This window comes from Coregonus clupeaformis, chromosome 36 (genome assembly GCF_020615455.1).
Source record: "Coregonus clupeaformis isolate EN_2021a chromosome 36, ASM2061545v1, whole genome shotgun sequence".
Taxonomy (NCBI): domain Eukaryota; kingdom Metazoa; phylum Chordata; class Actinopteri; order Salmoniformes; family Salmonidae; genus Coregonus; species Coregonus clupeaformis.
In genome coordinates, this window is record NC_059227.1 from 9,064,654 (window position 1) to 9,080,846 (window position 16,193).

The 16,193-nt window shown below is 43.7% G+C and overlaps 1 protein-coding gene across 2 annotated transcripts in view; it reads right to left on the reverse strand.

Moving 5' to 3' along the window:
• LOC121552659 (calcipressin-2) overlaps window positions 1-16,193 on the reverse strand; it is a 112,464-nt gene that overhangs the window by 29,288 nt on the left and 66,983 nt on the right. The window contains exon 1 of one of the 2 annotated variants that reach the window (XM_041865652.1): window positions 5,669-5,937. The exons of the other annotated variant lie outside the window; for it this stretch is intronic. Within the exon in view, the coding sequence (XP_041721586.1) occupies window positions 5,669-5,755 (87 nt within the window). The 5' untranslated portion in view covers window positions 5,756-5,937. Of the gene's footprint in view, window positions 1-5,668; window positions 5,938-16,193 lie in introns of those variants that run through there. 2 annotated transcript variants of the gene reach the window in all.

A 16,193-nucleotide genomic window follows, 5' to 3' on the forward strand; every position in this document is an offset into this window, starting at 1 on the left:
CCCATGAAGTAGCCGGCCGCGACCGGGAGACCCATTGGGCGGCTCACAATTGGCCCAGCGTCGTCCAGGGTAGGGGAGGGAATGGCCGGCAGGGATGTAGCTCAGTTGGTAGAGCATGGTGTTTGCAACGTCAGGGTTGTGGGTTCGATTCCCACGGGGGGCCAGTATGAAAAATAAAAAAATTATGTATGCACTCACTAAACTGTAAGTCGCTCTGGATAAGAGCGTCTGCTAAATGACTAAAATGTAAATGTAAGTAGCAATCAGAGATTTTAAATATCAACTAGCAACAGGGCCATGACAATTCTCAGACTCACACACAAAGACCCATTCGTACATGAGCATGCACACACACGAGCAGTGGTAGCGCAGTACAGCCTGTTCGTGCGGGCGTCTGATGGCTTTAAGTGCCCCTAGATAATAGAGAGCTATAAAGGTGAACAGTGAACATCCTCATAATTACCATCTGGTGTTTGTAGTAGTCATGCTATTAAAACAAAATGTCAAGATGGAGGGGCCCATTCTGAAATCTATTAAACTGCGTTCCACAGTTTATGTGCTCCAATTATGGAAATAAATATCCTAATGAAGCAAAGTGCTCCGGATGACAGTAAAAGGAATGGGTGAAAACAAACGAGAGGGTGAAACGAGAGGGGATGGTGGTTCGGTGGTGTTACAGCTATCACAGACAGTCAGTGGGAGAGATGTGCGAAGGCCAAAGAACATAGGTGTCTAGCATTATTGTGTCTGCTAACTAACAGTGTTATAATTCATCACAACTGTTATTCAGAGAAAATGAGCAGTACTCTGCATATTTCCTCAGTGCACAACAACACCAATGATAACTGGTGGAGCTAAGTGGCTCTTTGGGGTACTTGTGTTGACAGCATCACATTTTGAGAATTTGGGGGTGGAAGGGGTGACGCAAAGGCTTGCTCAAGGTCAAATAAGAGATATGGAGAGAAAAGAATGTGTTGTTGTGTCGGAAGCCTGGGGATAGGCCAAGCAGCAGCCCTGGTTTCTAAACATCCAGCTCTCTCTGACGTCTACGAGTAAAGCCCAGTAAAGCATGAAATTACCACTGAGTGTTAAATTCAGAGGACACACACACACACACACACACACCACTGCATTGCTATAGTGAAGCCCACCCCCACCAATGATAACAAGGCTTCTATAAATAGGCTATTATGGGGTCTTCAACCTTTTCTTGCCAAGGCAAACCGGAGACCCAGGGACCCCATCATACATTAGCTTGTGATCAAGTGAATTACATAATCAGGTGAATGAAAATGGCAAGGATAAAAAAATCCTAGAACGGTAGAACGTTTTTCATTATTTTGACCTCCCCACATTATAATTGGAAGAGGAAATGTAAACTCTAACATAGCCTATTAGCTAGAACAGTAACTCCAAAAACATTTTAGCTAAGAACAGCGGTTTAGCTGGTTAAACAAAGGTTAGCCATGTGTTGGCAAAAATTAATGTGCAAGTCAAGAAAGCTTACCAGCAGCACTTACCGCACAGGTAGCCTGTTCACGGGTGCTTTTTCATAGCCTATGTCAGATACTCCAGTAAGTGGAATTGGCTCCAATGAGTGTACTTTGCTCATTAGGAGTTGAGAAATAAAGTTCACATCATTGGAAAGAAGATACAGTATATTCTCCTCTTTTCGACTACAGGTACGTAATTAAGAAATGTGTTTATTCTGTTGTTGCTAGTGATATTCATAAAAACATTGAATAAAAAAACAACAACATTGATCTTTTATATTATTCTTTGTTTCGTGGACCCCCTGCAGTACCCCCACGGACCCCCGGTTGAATACCCCTGGGCTAAGTGAGTGACAGAGGGAAGTGCCACTCAACTTAACCTTTCTGTTGACACCTCTCCTTGAGGAAGACACAGATCTATCTACAGCAAACCAGCAGCACTAAGGAGGACAGGACAGACTGCTCCTCATCAGTATGAGAACCACTCACACTGAAGCACTCTATCAAATAGGAACACAACAGCTCTGCACTGGAATAACATTATAAGTTAAATGGGGCCGTGTTAGAGGAAGGACCAAAAGTGATCCAAGGTGTTGTGTTTTTTCCACAGCCCCCTTTGAAGGCGATGCGGTGTGCATGTGGATATTTAAGTAATTACAGTGGTAAGCTACCAGAGCCAAACAAGCATGTTTACTGTTCACTTACTGGCATTAACCCCATCAATCCTTTCATAACAGGGGGAGCAGAGGAGAGGAGAGAAAGTGGAGAGGAAAACAACTCAACATGAAACCAGACTCACCTTTAGACTCATTCACAGATGAATGCCAACTTTAACAACACAGGCTTTAATCACATACAGACAGAGTAGGAGATGAATCAGCCAGAGACTAAAGAAAGAGAGGCCAGAATACAGGCTTTTTCTGTTCTCTCTTCCTTTTAGGGGAAGAAACTATAATTCATCTTAAACACATCCAGACTCTAGACTCTCAGATTGCTCTTTTTCATGTTGAACCTTGACCTACAGCCAAAAATAACTTCTGGGTTGTGTAACCTTGTGTCAGGAATGGTCATATTTTAACCAGGCAGGAAATTTCACATAGCAAGCTTGTGGGGGAGGGAGGATTGTTGATAAAATCTCCTATCCATCCACCTATTCATCCATCCAGTCATTTTACTGTAATGTGATTTTCCATCTTAGAGGAGAAATTGAACAAGTCGCCAATTAGAGCTGGCATGGATAGATTTCTTAAAGGTTCTCATTCATTAAACACCACACTTTATTACAGCACATTATGATTGGTCAGGCTTTATGGAAATGTAGGTTTTATCTAACCACTGTTCAGTACAATGTGATAGAAATAGAATATCTAATGTCTGTGCCAGGTTATGCATGGTGAAGACCGGAGATACTCTTTCTCTTTATAGTAACATTCCTAACTTCTCTATTTCAGCCCCTCTTTCAATGTTCTCTTTCTCCTTACCTTGTTAAACACCCAGCTAAACAGTTAGAGAGTGTAACATTCACACAATGGGACACTAAAGAGATGCAATGTTAACAATGCTGGCATCACAGTTGCTTTATCTATCATGGTGGTAGATCAGAAAGAACAAAACTAGAGTATATTCAAAGAGGTACAGACAGATGTGAATGCTTGAAATCAAAATTATTCTTCATACACTGGCTGAATAGGAATGATGTTGAATGCACCTCTTGGGATCATAGTAATAGTTTTATAAAGAGAGGAACAAACAGAAATGGTGACATCCTAATATTGACAACCATGTTGTGAAAATGCCTCCCTGTAAATACAGCTGACAGTTCTACCATCTCACTGACCCTGAACTACACTCCAACCCGAACCTACCCCAAATCAATGCCATGACCTACACTCCAACCCAAACCTACCCCGTCCTTAACCCAAATCCCTGCCATGACATGACCTCCTATACCGTCATGTTTCCATAGTCAGTCCACATCAATTACTTCAGTAATGATAGTGTTTAGTGTTGGGAATATAGTGTTTCTGTGCTCAGTCACCCACAGTACAGTATCCCAAAGAACGCACCCATAAACGTCAGTCTGAAAACCATATACCGTTCAGAACCCAGTTCACTTATTCAAGGAGTACAGTGTCAAAACAACTCATTATAAACATAGCCTACTACAGTAACAGTAATCTACATAGAGACCTCCATAATAGCAGTCTTTCAAAATTCAGGTAGTGTAACTATAAGTGACTGGAGGCTGATAGGTCCTGGGTTGACGGAACAGTCATAGGTCACAGGTCAGGGTTCAAGTCCATGACTGGTACAGGAATAACAGTGACCCTGGTCCTGACTCTGCTGACTGGTGAGTTTCCTACTGTAGGGCTGAAGAGAGAGATGACATGTCTCTGTGAGCTGCTGCTCCTCCGGTCATTAAATTACATTACAGCCTGCCTCAACCTCTAACCCCTCTCTAACTATATAGGACACAGCTCAATGGAAAGTATGGACACTGGTACTGCGGGGGGAGAGAGAAAGGGGGTGGAAGAGGGAGAGAGAATGAGAGCGAGAGAGCGAGAGAGAGAGCAGAAAGGGAGAGAGGGGGGGAGGGGGAGAGAGAGGGAGAGGGGGAGAGAGAGGTCATGGTGCCATGTCATGGTCAACAACACCATTGACCAGTCACATGTCAGGCTGTAGACCTGCACTTGTACACATTAAGAACCCTCGTCTGAGCCGCTCAAACACTCCATATTCATAAGAGTCTGTGGCAGAAGGGATATGGAAACCTGGCAACATGTTAAATAACACATCCGTGTCAGTGATATTCTCAGCACCAAGTGATACAAGTGACTTGGTCATCCTTAGCTGCTGTGACTAAGCATAGGGAGAACCTGCTTTAGCATTCATATCAGAGAGCTTCAGAGTGGTTAGGATCTGAGCTGCTATCCTCTATCTATGTACACAACATCAGGAGCAGACTGTCTGTCGGTCTGCCTCTCTGTCCGTTTGTACGACAAGTCACCAAGTCTGAACATTAGCTACTCATTACCCCTAGCGCCAACCTTCACATCACTCCAATCATAAATCTCCTTAGTCGCTCTGCCTCATCTTCTATCAGAGGATAGTCTAGATTCCAGAATCTTCTATATTCTAGAATGGTTAACCCAGTTGAAAATGGTGGTGAGGAGAGCAGCCAGACCAGAGCAGCCGAGCAGCAGACAGTGATTCGTTAAACAAAACGTGGGTCCGATGTGATGGGAGGAATAATGATCACTCAAACAGAGCCTCGTTTCCTAATCACTGACTATTTTTGGGTCAATAGATGTAATCCATCTCTGTCGGGTGTGTGTTTGGGTTCCCCAGTGAGGTCCGGTCGGGCTGAGGTGTGATGCATTGGAGCAGCACATCAGGATGGAGTGTGAGTGTGGTACGATGATGAGCGTCTCACTCACAGCAGTGTGGGTATGAGTGTGTGTGTATATGAGTGTGTGTGTGTATGAGTGTGTGTGTGTGTGTGTGTGTGTGTGTATGAGTGTGTGTGTATATGAGTGTGTGTGTATGAGTGTGTATATGAGTGTGTTTCTTATGCAAGTAAATTATGAACATTTGAGAGTGCCAAAAGGAGAACATAGCTGCAGCATCTTGCTGTGCAATTCAACACACTTCACCCTAAAAATGAAAATTGCTCCGACACAAATCAAAGTAATGGTAAAAAGGCTCTGACATGTTTGATGTAAAATGAACACCAACTGCATACAGTGCATTCAAACAGTACTCCAGTGTTAAAATCAATATATCAACGGTTTGTTGTGCATGTACAGTACTTCTAATCATCAGCAGACAGTAATCCAGTCAGAAACAGACAGTAAAGGTTAGCTGGGCAGTACACACCTTGTCAACTACACTAGGCATGCACATGGCATCTGAGGAGCGACTGACAGGCGACTAGCTAACCTACTGTCTCTCTCTCTCTCTGATCTCTGTTCTGTAAAACACTGGTCAGACACAACCTCAGAATAGTCCTACAGTAATTGCAGACACAAAAACTAGAATGCATGCAGTTGAGTACAGTTGTTTGAGCAGCTTAGACATACTCATTACAAACTCAAATTCTAGTCCTGTATTCTGAAGTGTGTGTGAAGTATGTTCTGTGCTGCCTTTTAGGAGTGTGTATGTGTATCTTGTCCTACCTTGACCTCCTGACTGGTGAACACCTCAACGTCCACCACACAGGCGATGAGGACAGAGATATCACAGTCCAGGTTTCGGGAAGGCATTTCCACTTCTCTCTGCACCGCTCAGACAGACAAATAACTGCGATAATCTACAACTCGGTCCGGAGCACCTGGCTGTGTGTGTGTTCACGCCGGTGTGTGTGTGTGTGAGGGGGAGAGTGTGTGTTGTGTTCTGAAGAGCCCACTGTAGTAATCTCTAGCTGTGAGGGAGGCTGGTTGTTACTCGGAGCTGGCTGATTGGAGAAGCAGAGACGCCGAGAGGAATCAGACCACTAGCCCCCCTCCCATCCCCCATTTATGACATCACTGCCCCCAGCACACACACACACAATATCAAACATTGATTTGCATTCCACACAATGCTCCCTAAAATCAAGACACACTCAGACACATTGGCTCTGGGGAAGGATTCAAATAATATTCTGCAGTATGAATATGGAACATTAGCTTCATAAATACAAGACTGATTCACGCTGTGCTATACGTGAAGCAGTGGAGGCTCCTCAGAGGAGGAAGGGGAGGACCGTCTTCCTCAGTGAACTTGAAAAATAAAAATAGTGAACAGTTTATCCGTTTGGGATAAGACTATAATAAATATATTCACGTCACCAAATAATTGATTAAAACATACTGTTGCAATGAAGGTCTACAGTACTCTCAGCAGCACTCTGTAGGGTAGCACCATGGTGTAGCCGTAGGACAGTTAGCTTCTGTCCTCCTCTGGGTACATTGACTTCAATGCTCATGATTCTCACCCCCTTCCATAGATGTACACAGTAATTATGTAAACTTCCGGAGGACGTCCTCCAACCTATCTGAGCTCTTGCAGCATGAACTGACATGTTGTCCACCCAATCAAAGGATCAGAGAATGAATCTAGTACTGAAAGCATAAGCTACAGCTAGCTAGCACTGCAGTGCATGAAATGTGGTGAGTAGTTAACTCAGAGAGAAAGGCAATAGTTGAACAGTTTTGAACAAATTAAAGTCTTCCAAAATTAAGGAGAAACGAGAGAGACAGAGAGAGCGAGAGATATTTCGTAGTATATACTTTTTCCACTTTCACTTACTTAGCTAGTTTAGCCTACTCAAACACCCAGCTCAAACAGAGAGGGATGCTATGTTAGCTAGCTGGCTATGTCTATCCAACACTGGAACTCTTCCAAGTCAAGGTAAGCTTTTGGTTTTATTAATTTATTGCCACCAAGGCCCGCCGGTGTAACTGCTAAACTGCTTGCTGCAGACTGTACACTGTACTGCATGATTGTAGTGGGTTTACTAATGTGTTAATTTTAGTAGCTATGTTGACTATGATATGACAACGATGTAGGCTGTGTGTAGCGGTTAGCGGTCATGAAAGTTTGGCTGGAAATATTTTTTTGCCCGTTCACAGACAGTTGATGTGTTGTGCACTGAAGTCCACAAGCGAAGGGAAAAGGTGAGAGGAGGAGAGTGCATAGATAGATGCGAGAAGGAACTATATATACAACGAGCTGTTTTTATGTGGCTGCTATGTAAGTGAACTGTGTTTGCGTATGATCAGGGGTGTATTCATTGCGCCGATTCTGTTGAAACGCTTGTTTGCAACTGTTGGACTAATGATTACACCCTAGATCAGCTAGATGCAGGCAAGAATGTGCAAGGCGGTATTGAATGTGTCACTGTCTGTCACCTTAATTACTCAAAGTTCTCTCGACCTGTGTACCTACGTTGTAAACTTTCATTCATAGGCTAGTTAGTAGCAACCTCATGATGGGTATAGGGAAAATTAGAGTATCATGTAGTAGCCTAAACCTATCGATGTTACATTGAACTGGGTGAATGGAATATGAATGAGTCATCCAATATGCTGTAATAGAAGTAAGGCCATGTTCATTAAAATAATTATCATCCTCCCTCATTTTAAACGGCAACGACCGCCACTGACATGCAGCAACATTCATGTAAGCTTGCGGGATCAGACAGCTTTGTGAGGCTAATGGAACATATACCAATTAATGTAATATTCTAAAAAGATTGTTAAAAGACTAGTATAACCACTCATAATCATATAATAATCATATTATAATTCATTTCCGCATCCTCATTGCTTATTCTACTGTAGTATAAACTACTTGTGATATATCAAAGGAGGAAATGCTGATGATTAATACATGGGTCTAATGCTGACATTATTTCACAGGGGTGCTTTTGTGTTCATATGACATCTTCCACTGACCAGTCTGCCGCCTCCTCCTCGTCATAGAATCTGAGCTACCCGGTGGTCAAACACGGCTATTTGTCCAGGGTAAACAACAGAGGCTCCATAGAATACAGCTAACACATTATCTCCATGGAATACACATCGATCGGGATAGTACTCATCTGTATGGGAATACATGCGATGCACAGAACACCAGCCATGCTGAGGCAAGAGGCAATTTATTATATGGCGGTATTGCATGACTGTGTTGAGTCATACACTCACACTAATGCCAACCAGGTACACTCCATTGAGGGTAGCATTTGTTTGCCTCTCTCCACTCCATCTCGCCTTCTCATTTCCTGTCTCTATCTCTTACTCTCTATTTTCCCCCGTCTCTCCCTCTCTCCTCTCTGTCTATTCAGGTATATTGACAGAACGATCCTGCAGTGCTAACATAATATTTGATCATGTTGTCCTTTCTTAATGGAAAAGCAGCCTCTGTCACCCCGACCACACACACACAGAGCCAGTTTTCCTTGGTGTCGATAAACGACCCATCTCAGCCTGTCACAGACCGATGGAGGGGCGACCAGGGGGCAACTTTGAGGGGTGAACACAATTTTATTACATAATCCCACCTGACTCACATGGACCCGTTTGTGTCGTTGAGCTGAAAATGAAAGCGTGTAAGGGCTTCAACACAGCCGGACCAAGACCACATCGCTTAGACTAATTGCACTGGCTGAGACAGAGGCTGGGGCTGATTGCACATACCACTACATGGTCCTTGATAACAAACACACACAAAGACAGACATTTCTGTGTAAGCAGAGCAGTTTAACAGCCACTTGTCCACATGTCAATCAGTGGCGGTCAGTGCCGTTTATGATGAGGGAGGATGATTTAGATTTTTTTTTATGAACATGGCCTTATTTCTATTACAGCATATTGGATGACTCTCATTCATATTCCATTCACCCAGTTCAATCTAACAGCGATAGGTTTAGGCTACTATGTGATACTCACATTTTCCCTATACCCATCATGAGGTTGCTACAACCTAGCCTATGAATGAAAGTTTACAAAGTTTTTATTTGTATGAAATTCACTGAGGAGGATGGTCCTCCCCTTCCTCCTCTGAGGAGCCTCCACTGATGTCAACAGAGTAAAAATGTGACCAGAGTTAGATGAGAGAGACAGTAACAGCAGAGTTAATGGAATATTGTCCACTCCTGATATTTGAAGGAAGTGAAATGAGATTGATCAATAGAACTGCACTTAAACTGATGTATGTTCACTTATCCGATGTGTACTTATCAGGACACAACTGTATATAAGGTAAGTTGAAACCAAACAATCAGTTTAAACCAATAAAGCCTCCTACTCTCCAAGGTTTTCTATTGTAAATAAAGCACAGTCCATCCATTTAGCTGCTTATCTAAGGCCACACAAAGCCATCATCACCCAGCCACAACGGCCTGCCTGTCTGCCAGTGGGAAACCCTTGATTAGATAAAGGAGAGTCACAATAGACGGCCCACCCAGTCTTCTAACCAGTTATTGACAGACAACCCTTAATGGCGAAAATGGAAAATCGAGTGTTCAGTGGAACAGCAGCACAGAGAGAGAGACCTTTGTACCCAGACTCTGCTGGGAAGTGCCTGTTGTCACAGGAGTCTTTGGACAACACAGAGAGACAGAGCTGTTTCTAGGTTCAAGATGAGTGTTTCAACTTCCACATTATAAACAGTCTATACATGTACATTACATGTGCATGCACTGCACGTAACCATACAGAAAAATGACAGTTTCAAGTGCATACAGAAAAGCTCAGAATTCCTAGAAACACACAACCACACTAAGAAAAAGGCAAATAAAATGCTATTTGAATGGTCAATCAAACAAGCAATCCCATAAACAACAACATGGAACTTAGGGGGTGAATTAAATGACAAAGAGCTTCCATTGTCAGCTGAGCTCAAGTAGTTTTTTTGTCTTCCATTCACTCACTTCTTTCCTTTTATTGTATCTGATGGATTCTGATTCCGGCCTCCTGTATTCAGTGCTTCTATTCTGTGTGTTTGTTTTATTCAGGTGTTCAGGAGGACTAAAACAATAAAGAGGTGTTGTGGTGAATGACAGAGAGCCATCCTATCTTCTCATAGACAGTCAACATTAAACACATATGCTGGCCTGGCTATGCCTGAAGAAAATGCAGGTTGGCATTTATTGGGATGACTCATGACCTGGAGGCAGCTCTGCAGGGTTGTCACTACCTGGCATAGTCACACAAGTCATCACATTTGATTTTAAACCTAACCCTAACCTCACTGCTAACCTTAAGTCCAAAAAGCTCATTTCTGTTTTCATGAATTTTGACAATATAGCCATATTGCCACTGGCCCATCTAGTGGAAATCGCTCAGCTCTGCCTCCAGGACAAGATTCATCCCAGTAAAAGTCAATCTGCACCAGAAATACTGTAGTGCTACCAGGACCTGATGTGAGGAGGCCCAGAACCAATCTGTGAGGGGTTTGTTATGGAAATGTCCCTAATCTCAGACTGCTGCCTCCGCTGAAGCACCACCTCACTGAGAATTCAGACCCAGTCACACCGCTATGCTGCCATCACAGTCAGCAGAGAGAGGAGAGAGGGGGAGGAGAGAGGAGATGAAGGGAGAGTGAGAGAGGAAATAGAAAGAGAGGAATGAGAGAAAGAGAGTAGAGGGAGCTCGAGAGAGATGGAGAGAAAAAGAGAAGGGGGAGAGAGGAGAGGGAACTAGAGATGGAGAGAGCAGAGAGAGAGAGAGAGCTGTGGTTGAGATGACAACATCGTGAGGTGAGGTTCATATAAGGTGAACAAATAAAGGTGTGACTAAATCTACACTACAGTTGCTGAGGGAAGTGAGAGCCTGAGAGAAAAATGGGGGTAAAACAAAAGGTGAGATATTGATGGAGAAGGAAAGCGAGAGCCAAATGGAAAATTATCGGATGCCAGCAAATATAAGAGGGGGAAATCGGAAGAAAGAATCAATGTTGTCCAACACGAATGCAAAGGAGTATATAGTGCACATACTGTACTGCCTTGTGAAGTGGAGACACTGAAGACACAGGGACCAGTTGCCTTTATTAAGGCGTCCGCATGCTTCCCAGCCGAAACAGTTCGGAAGAGTGACAACATTTTGTTTTTGTTCGTTTTGGACTTCGGTAAGGGTTTTTTCGGCTGGTCGGGCACACAAAATGTTTTCTATATACAGTGGGGAAAAAAAGTATTTAGTCAGCCACCAATTGTGCAAGTTCTCCCACTTAAAAAGATGAGAGAGGCCTGTAATTTTCATCATAGGTACACGTCAACTATGACAGACAAAATTAGGAAAAAAAATCCAGAAAATCACATTGTAGGATTTTTAATGAATTTATTTGCAAATTATGGTGGAAAATAAGTATTTGGTCACCTACAAACAAGCAAGATTTCTGGCTCTCACAGACCTGTAACTTCTTCTTTAAGAGGCTCCTCTGTCCTCCACTCGTTACCTGTATTAATGGCACCTGTTTGAACTTGTTATCAGTATAAAAGACACCTGTCCACAACCTCAAACAGTCACACTCCAAACTCCACTATAGCCAAGACCAAAGAGCTGTCAAAGGACACCAGAAACAAAATTGTAGACCTGCACCAGGCTGGGAAGACTGAATCTGCAATAGGTAAGCAGCTTGGTTTGAAGAAATCAACTGTGGGAGCAATTATTAGGAAATGGAAGACATACAAGACCACTGATAATCTCCCTCGATCTGGGGCTCCACGCAAGATCTCACCCCGTGGGGGTCAAAATGATCACAAGAACGGTGAGCAAAAATCCCAGAACCACACGGGGGGACCTAGTGAATGACCTGCAGAGAGCTGGGACCAAAGTAACAAAGCCTACCATCAGTAACACACTACGCCGCCAGGGACTCAAATCCTGCAGTGCTAGACGTGTCCCCCTGCTTAAGCCAGTACATGTCCAGGCCCGTCTGAAGTTTGCTAGAGTGCATCCAGAAGAGGATTGGGAGAATGTCATATGGTCAGATGAAACCAAAATATAACTTTTTGGTAAAAACTCAACTCGTCATGTTTGGAGGACAAAGAATGCTGAGTTGCATCCAAAGAACACCATACCTACTGTGAAGCATGGGAGTGAAAACATCATACTTTGGGGCTGTTTTTCTGCAAAGGGACCAGGACGACTGATCCGTGTAAAGGAAAGAATGAATGGGGCCATGTATCGTGAGATTTTGAGTGAAAACCTCCTTCCATCAGCAAGGGCATTGAAGATGAAACGTGGCTGGGTCTTTCAGCATGACAATGATCCCAAACACACCGCCCGGGCAACGAAGGAGTGGCTTCGTAAGAAGCATTTCAAGGTCCTGGAGTCTCCAGATCTCAACCCCATAGAAAATCTTTGGAGGGAGTTGAAAGTCTGTGTTGCCCAGCGACAGCCCCAAAACATCACTGCTCTAGAGGAGATCTGCATGGAGGAATGTGCCAAAATACCAGCAACAGTGTGTGAAAACCTTGTGAAGACTTACAGAAAACGTTTGACCTGTGTCATTGCCAACAAAGGGTATATAACAAAGTATTGAGAAACTTTTGTTATTGACCAAATACTTATTTTCCACCATAATTTGCAAATAAATTCATTAAAAATCCTACAATGTGATTTTCTGGATTTTTTTTCCTAATTTTGTCTGTCATAGTTGACGTGTACCTATGATGAAAATTACAGGCCTCTCTCATCTTTTTAAGTGGGAGAACTTGCACAATTGGTGGCTGACTAAATACTTTTTTTCCCCACTGTACACCCCTTCGTCCGTGATTGGTCAACTGTAGGGATTCTTCAATAAAGTCTGTTATTCAACAAGAGACGACTCGTTTTCATGAAAAAAATATATTTGAGAAATAATGCACCAAACAGCTTAGTTATATGTACATTTGCGAAAAAAAACTCTCTAATATATACTGGCTACAGTACATGGCCAAACAGTACTATTGCTGCTTTTTTCTAGTTTTTCAAGCGATGGTCTTTTAAGGGAGTATGCGACCACACATTCGGTTCGCCTAACTTCGGCTAGCCGCCAGCCGAACTGAAGCATGTTTGACGCCTTTAAGATCCCGCCTAATGTCCACTCCAAGCGTGACAGCCATAGATGCATCTCTACATTACTGATTCCATCCCTGGACACAAGAACAAAGCTGCAGCTGTCTTCAAAGCGCACTGTGTGACACACAGGACCTAGTCGTATCAGCATCTCCATCTAAAGGAAAAGCAGGTGGCCAGATGGCTCCTATTTCCTCCCAGTCAGTCAATCTCAAATTGAATCAGACAGTGGTGCCTTATGCTACAATACACAGGGGCTACATCTGCAGTTAGGGCCACCACAGGAGGAAATAGCTAGGCTACATCTCTCAGAGGGGGAGAGGAGCGGCTGCAGAACTTATTTTGTGATGCTAATACTAGGACATGGTGAGGCGTCTCACACCAGCTCAAGCCAGCTCTCTCTCTCCTCACAGACAACTGAGCAATCTCAGCTATGACGTCAAAGAGGCAGTGCACTCACAGGCAAAGCTAAAACTAGCTCATGAGGGTGCCAGTGTTTGCATGGGCATATCACTGTTTAAAATGTAGCTCATAAGTTTCAGACTACAGGCTCTGCAGAGAGAGCGAGAGAGAGAGAGAGGGAGAGAGAGAGAGAGAGAGAGAGCGAGAAAGAGAAAGAGAGAGCGAGAGACAGAGAGCGAGAGAGAGAGAGAGACAAAGAGAGAGAGAGACAGAGAGCGAGAGACACAGAGAGAGAGAGACAGATAGAGAGAGAGAGAGAGAGAGAGAGAGACAGAGAGAGAGCGAGTTGGAGGAAAGTGAGAAAGGCAAAGAGGGAATGGAAATGAAACAGTGAGTCAAAGGGAGAGAGGGATAGAAAGGGGAAAAGCAAGCGAGCATAAGAGAGAGGGAAGAGAGAGAGATGAGGGAGTGAAAGAGAGAGAGAAGACTGCAGAGTGATGACTTGATTAATGAGAGGGCTGATGAAAGACTCATGTTGATGCCAATGGACTCAGCTCAGCAGCACACACTGCAGGGAGGAGAGGGAGGAGAGGGAGAGGGGGAAGAAAAAAGGTGGAGAAGGGGAGGTGAAGAGAAGGAGAAAATTAAATAAATAGAAAGAGAACAGAATAAAAGGAGAAAAGAGACATTGGAGCATGCATCAACCTGGTCAGGTCAACCAAACTGAATCTACCATTCACAGGTCAAAGACACTATTCACATAGCCAGTATTAAAGAACAGCTCCTCATTAGACAGCGAGGGCCGTTTCAGCTACAGAGCAATATGGTCTGTGTGACAGGAGAAGAGGGGTAAAATACAATACAACTTTATTGTCCATAGTTACAGCGAACAACGGAAATGTGTCTTCTCTCTTCAGACACACAGTTGAGAGGAGCACAGGGTCAAGCTGGATGGAGAGCATGGTATGGGGTTAAGGGCCTTGCTCAAGGGCCCAACGGTAGGGGAGTTTTTTGGTTAGGATATGAACTCAGCAGCCCTCCAGTTGCCAATCAATTTCCCCCCTTTTACAGCGCCCGGCCTGGGATTTGAACTGGTGACCTTTCGGCTACAGGTTCAACTCCTTAGCCACTGGGCTACCTACCGCTCCCTGGGTGACTCTCTAAATGACATTGAGACTGAAGCCACACTAGTTAATGTGTGAATTATTTATGATTGTGGTGGTTGATTGTATTTCGTGTTGAGCTTCATCAGCAGTTTATCTACTTATAGGATTAATTGCAGATACATTGTTCTGTTTTCTATGGGAGTATATCCTCCATCAGTTTATACCTGTTATGAAACAGAGAGTGCAGTATCTGTGTGTCCACTAGGGGCAACAGTGGAAACCATTGTGTGGTTAGCTCACGTGTCCTGGCCATTCCTTCTTTCTTAATCCCCCCTCCCTCCAATCAATAAACTGATACAGACCACTGTCCAATGTGGTGCCCCCACCTCTTCTCTCTCCACCCCCTCCATATCTCTGACATAGGTTATGCTCCATCCATTCCCATCTTCAACCCAAAACACACTCACAGTTATTTTCTAAATGAAGGAGGGGAGTATGTGTAAGGGCCTGGTGCACTCTGGGAAATCAAGAGCATTTCCTTAGTTACTGGAGAGCGCCAGCAGAGGGGAAGTGTCTCAACGCGCCAGGGCATCCTCTCTGAAATGTCATTGAAGAGAGAGAGCAGAGCAGAGTGGCCGGACGGTGCAGGATTAAGGCAAATTTCTCCTGGATTAGGGACTATTTATATGGGATTAGGTCCATTCCTCCGCTATGGAGTTTGAGAGTGACCCACAGAACAGTTTTCTGGTAGGGATTATTACACATCTCCAGCAGAAACAGGTCAGGTGATGGAGGAAGTGCCTGGAATACCATGACAGGTAGTGGAAGCAATGACATAGATACAGTAGAACAGCAAATTGGGTTGTTAGAGCTCCCAATGCTAAATGTTTCTAACTGTCAGGCATGGAATTTGTAACACCAGTCAGCAGAGTATGGCAGATTTAATTAAATTTCACTCATGGACATCTTAGTATTTTATAGCATCTGTCCATCCTCAGCTATCCCTGCATAGTCCTGCCCAGCCGGGATTTAACACCAGGAACTATAAATAGAAGCAAAGCCAGACTGTCAGAATGTTAACTGTTTTTTCTCTCCTCTCCTGAGCAGCACAGAGAAAGACAGAAAGACAGACAGAAAGACAGACAGACAGACAGACAGACAGCAGGGGAAGAAGAGTAAACACAACACACAGCACAGCTGTGGCTTTTATGTAATGAATAAAAGCAAATGACAAGGTTGGGATATATTTGGATTAAGCCTTTTCCTAAAATAAATGCAATTCAGCCGGCTGGGATTTGGTTGTTTTTTCTGCGAGGCGAGGGATTAAGGCTATTGTATAAGTCCCTGACTTTATTATCAATATTTGATACCTCTGGACCTCCCTGTGTTTGATCCTGTCTGAAGAGGTGAGGGATGAGTGTGTGTGTGTGAGTGTGTGTGTGTGTGTGTGTGTGTGTGTGTGTGTGTACCGCTCTTTATTTTCACGTTACATCCTTGTTTCCAGGAGTGGTTTAGTAAATAGACCATTATTCCATCCAATATGCTTAGATTTTCTCTGCTTAAGACTTTATTTAGATAGGTTTAAATGAAAATATGAACATACAAATAGGCTATCTGATGACCACAGCCACGTCCAGTCCACAGACCTGGAG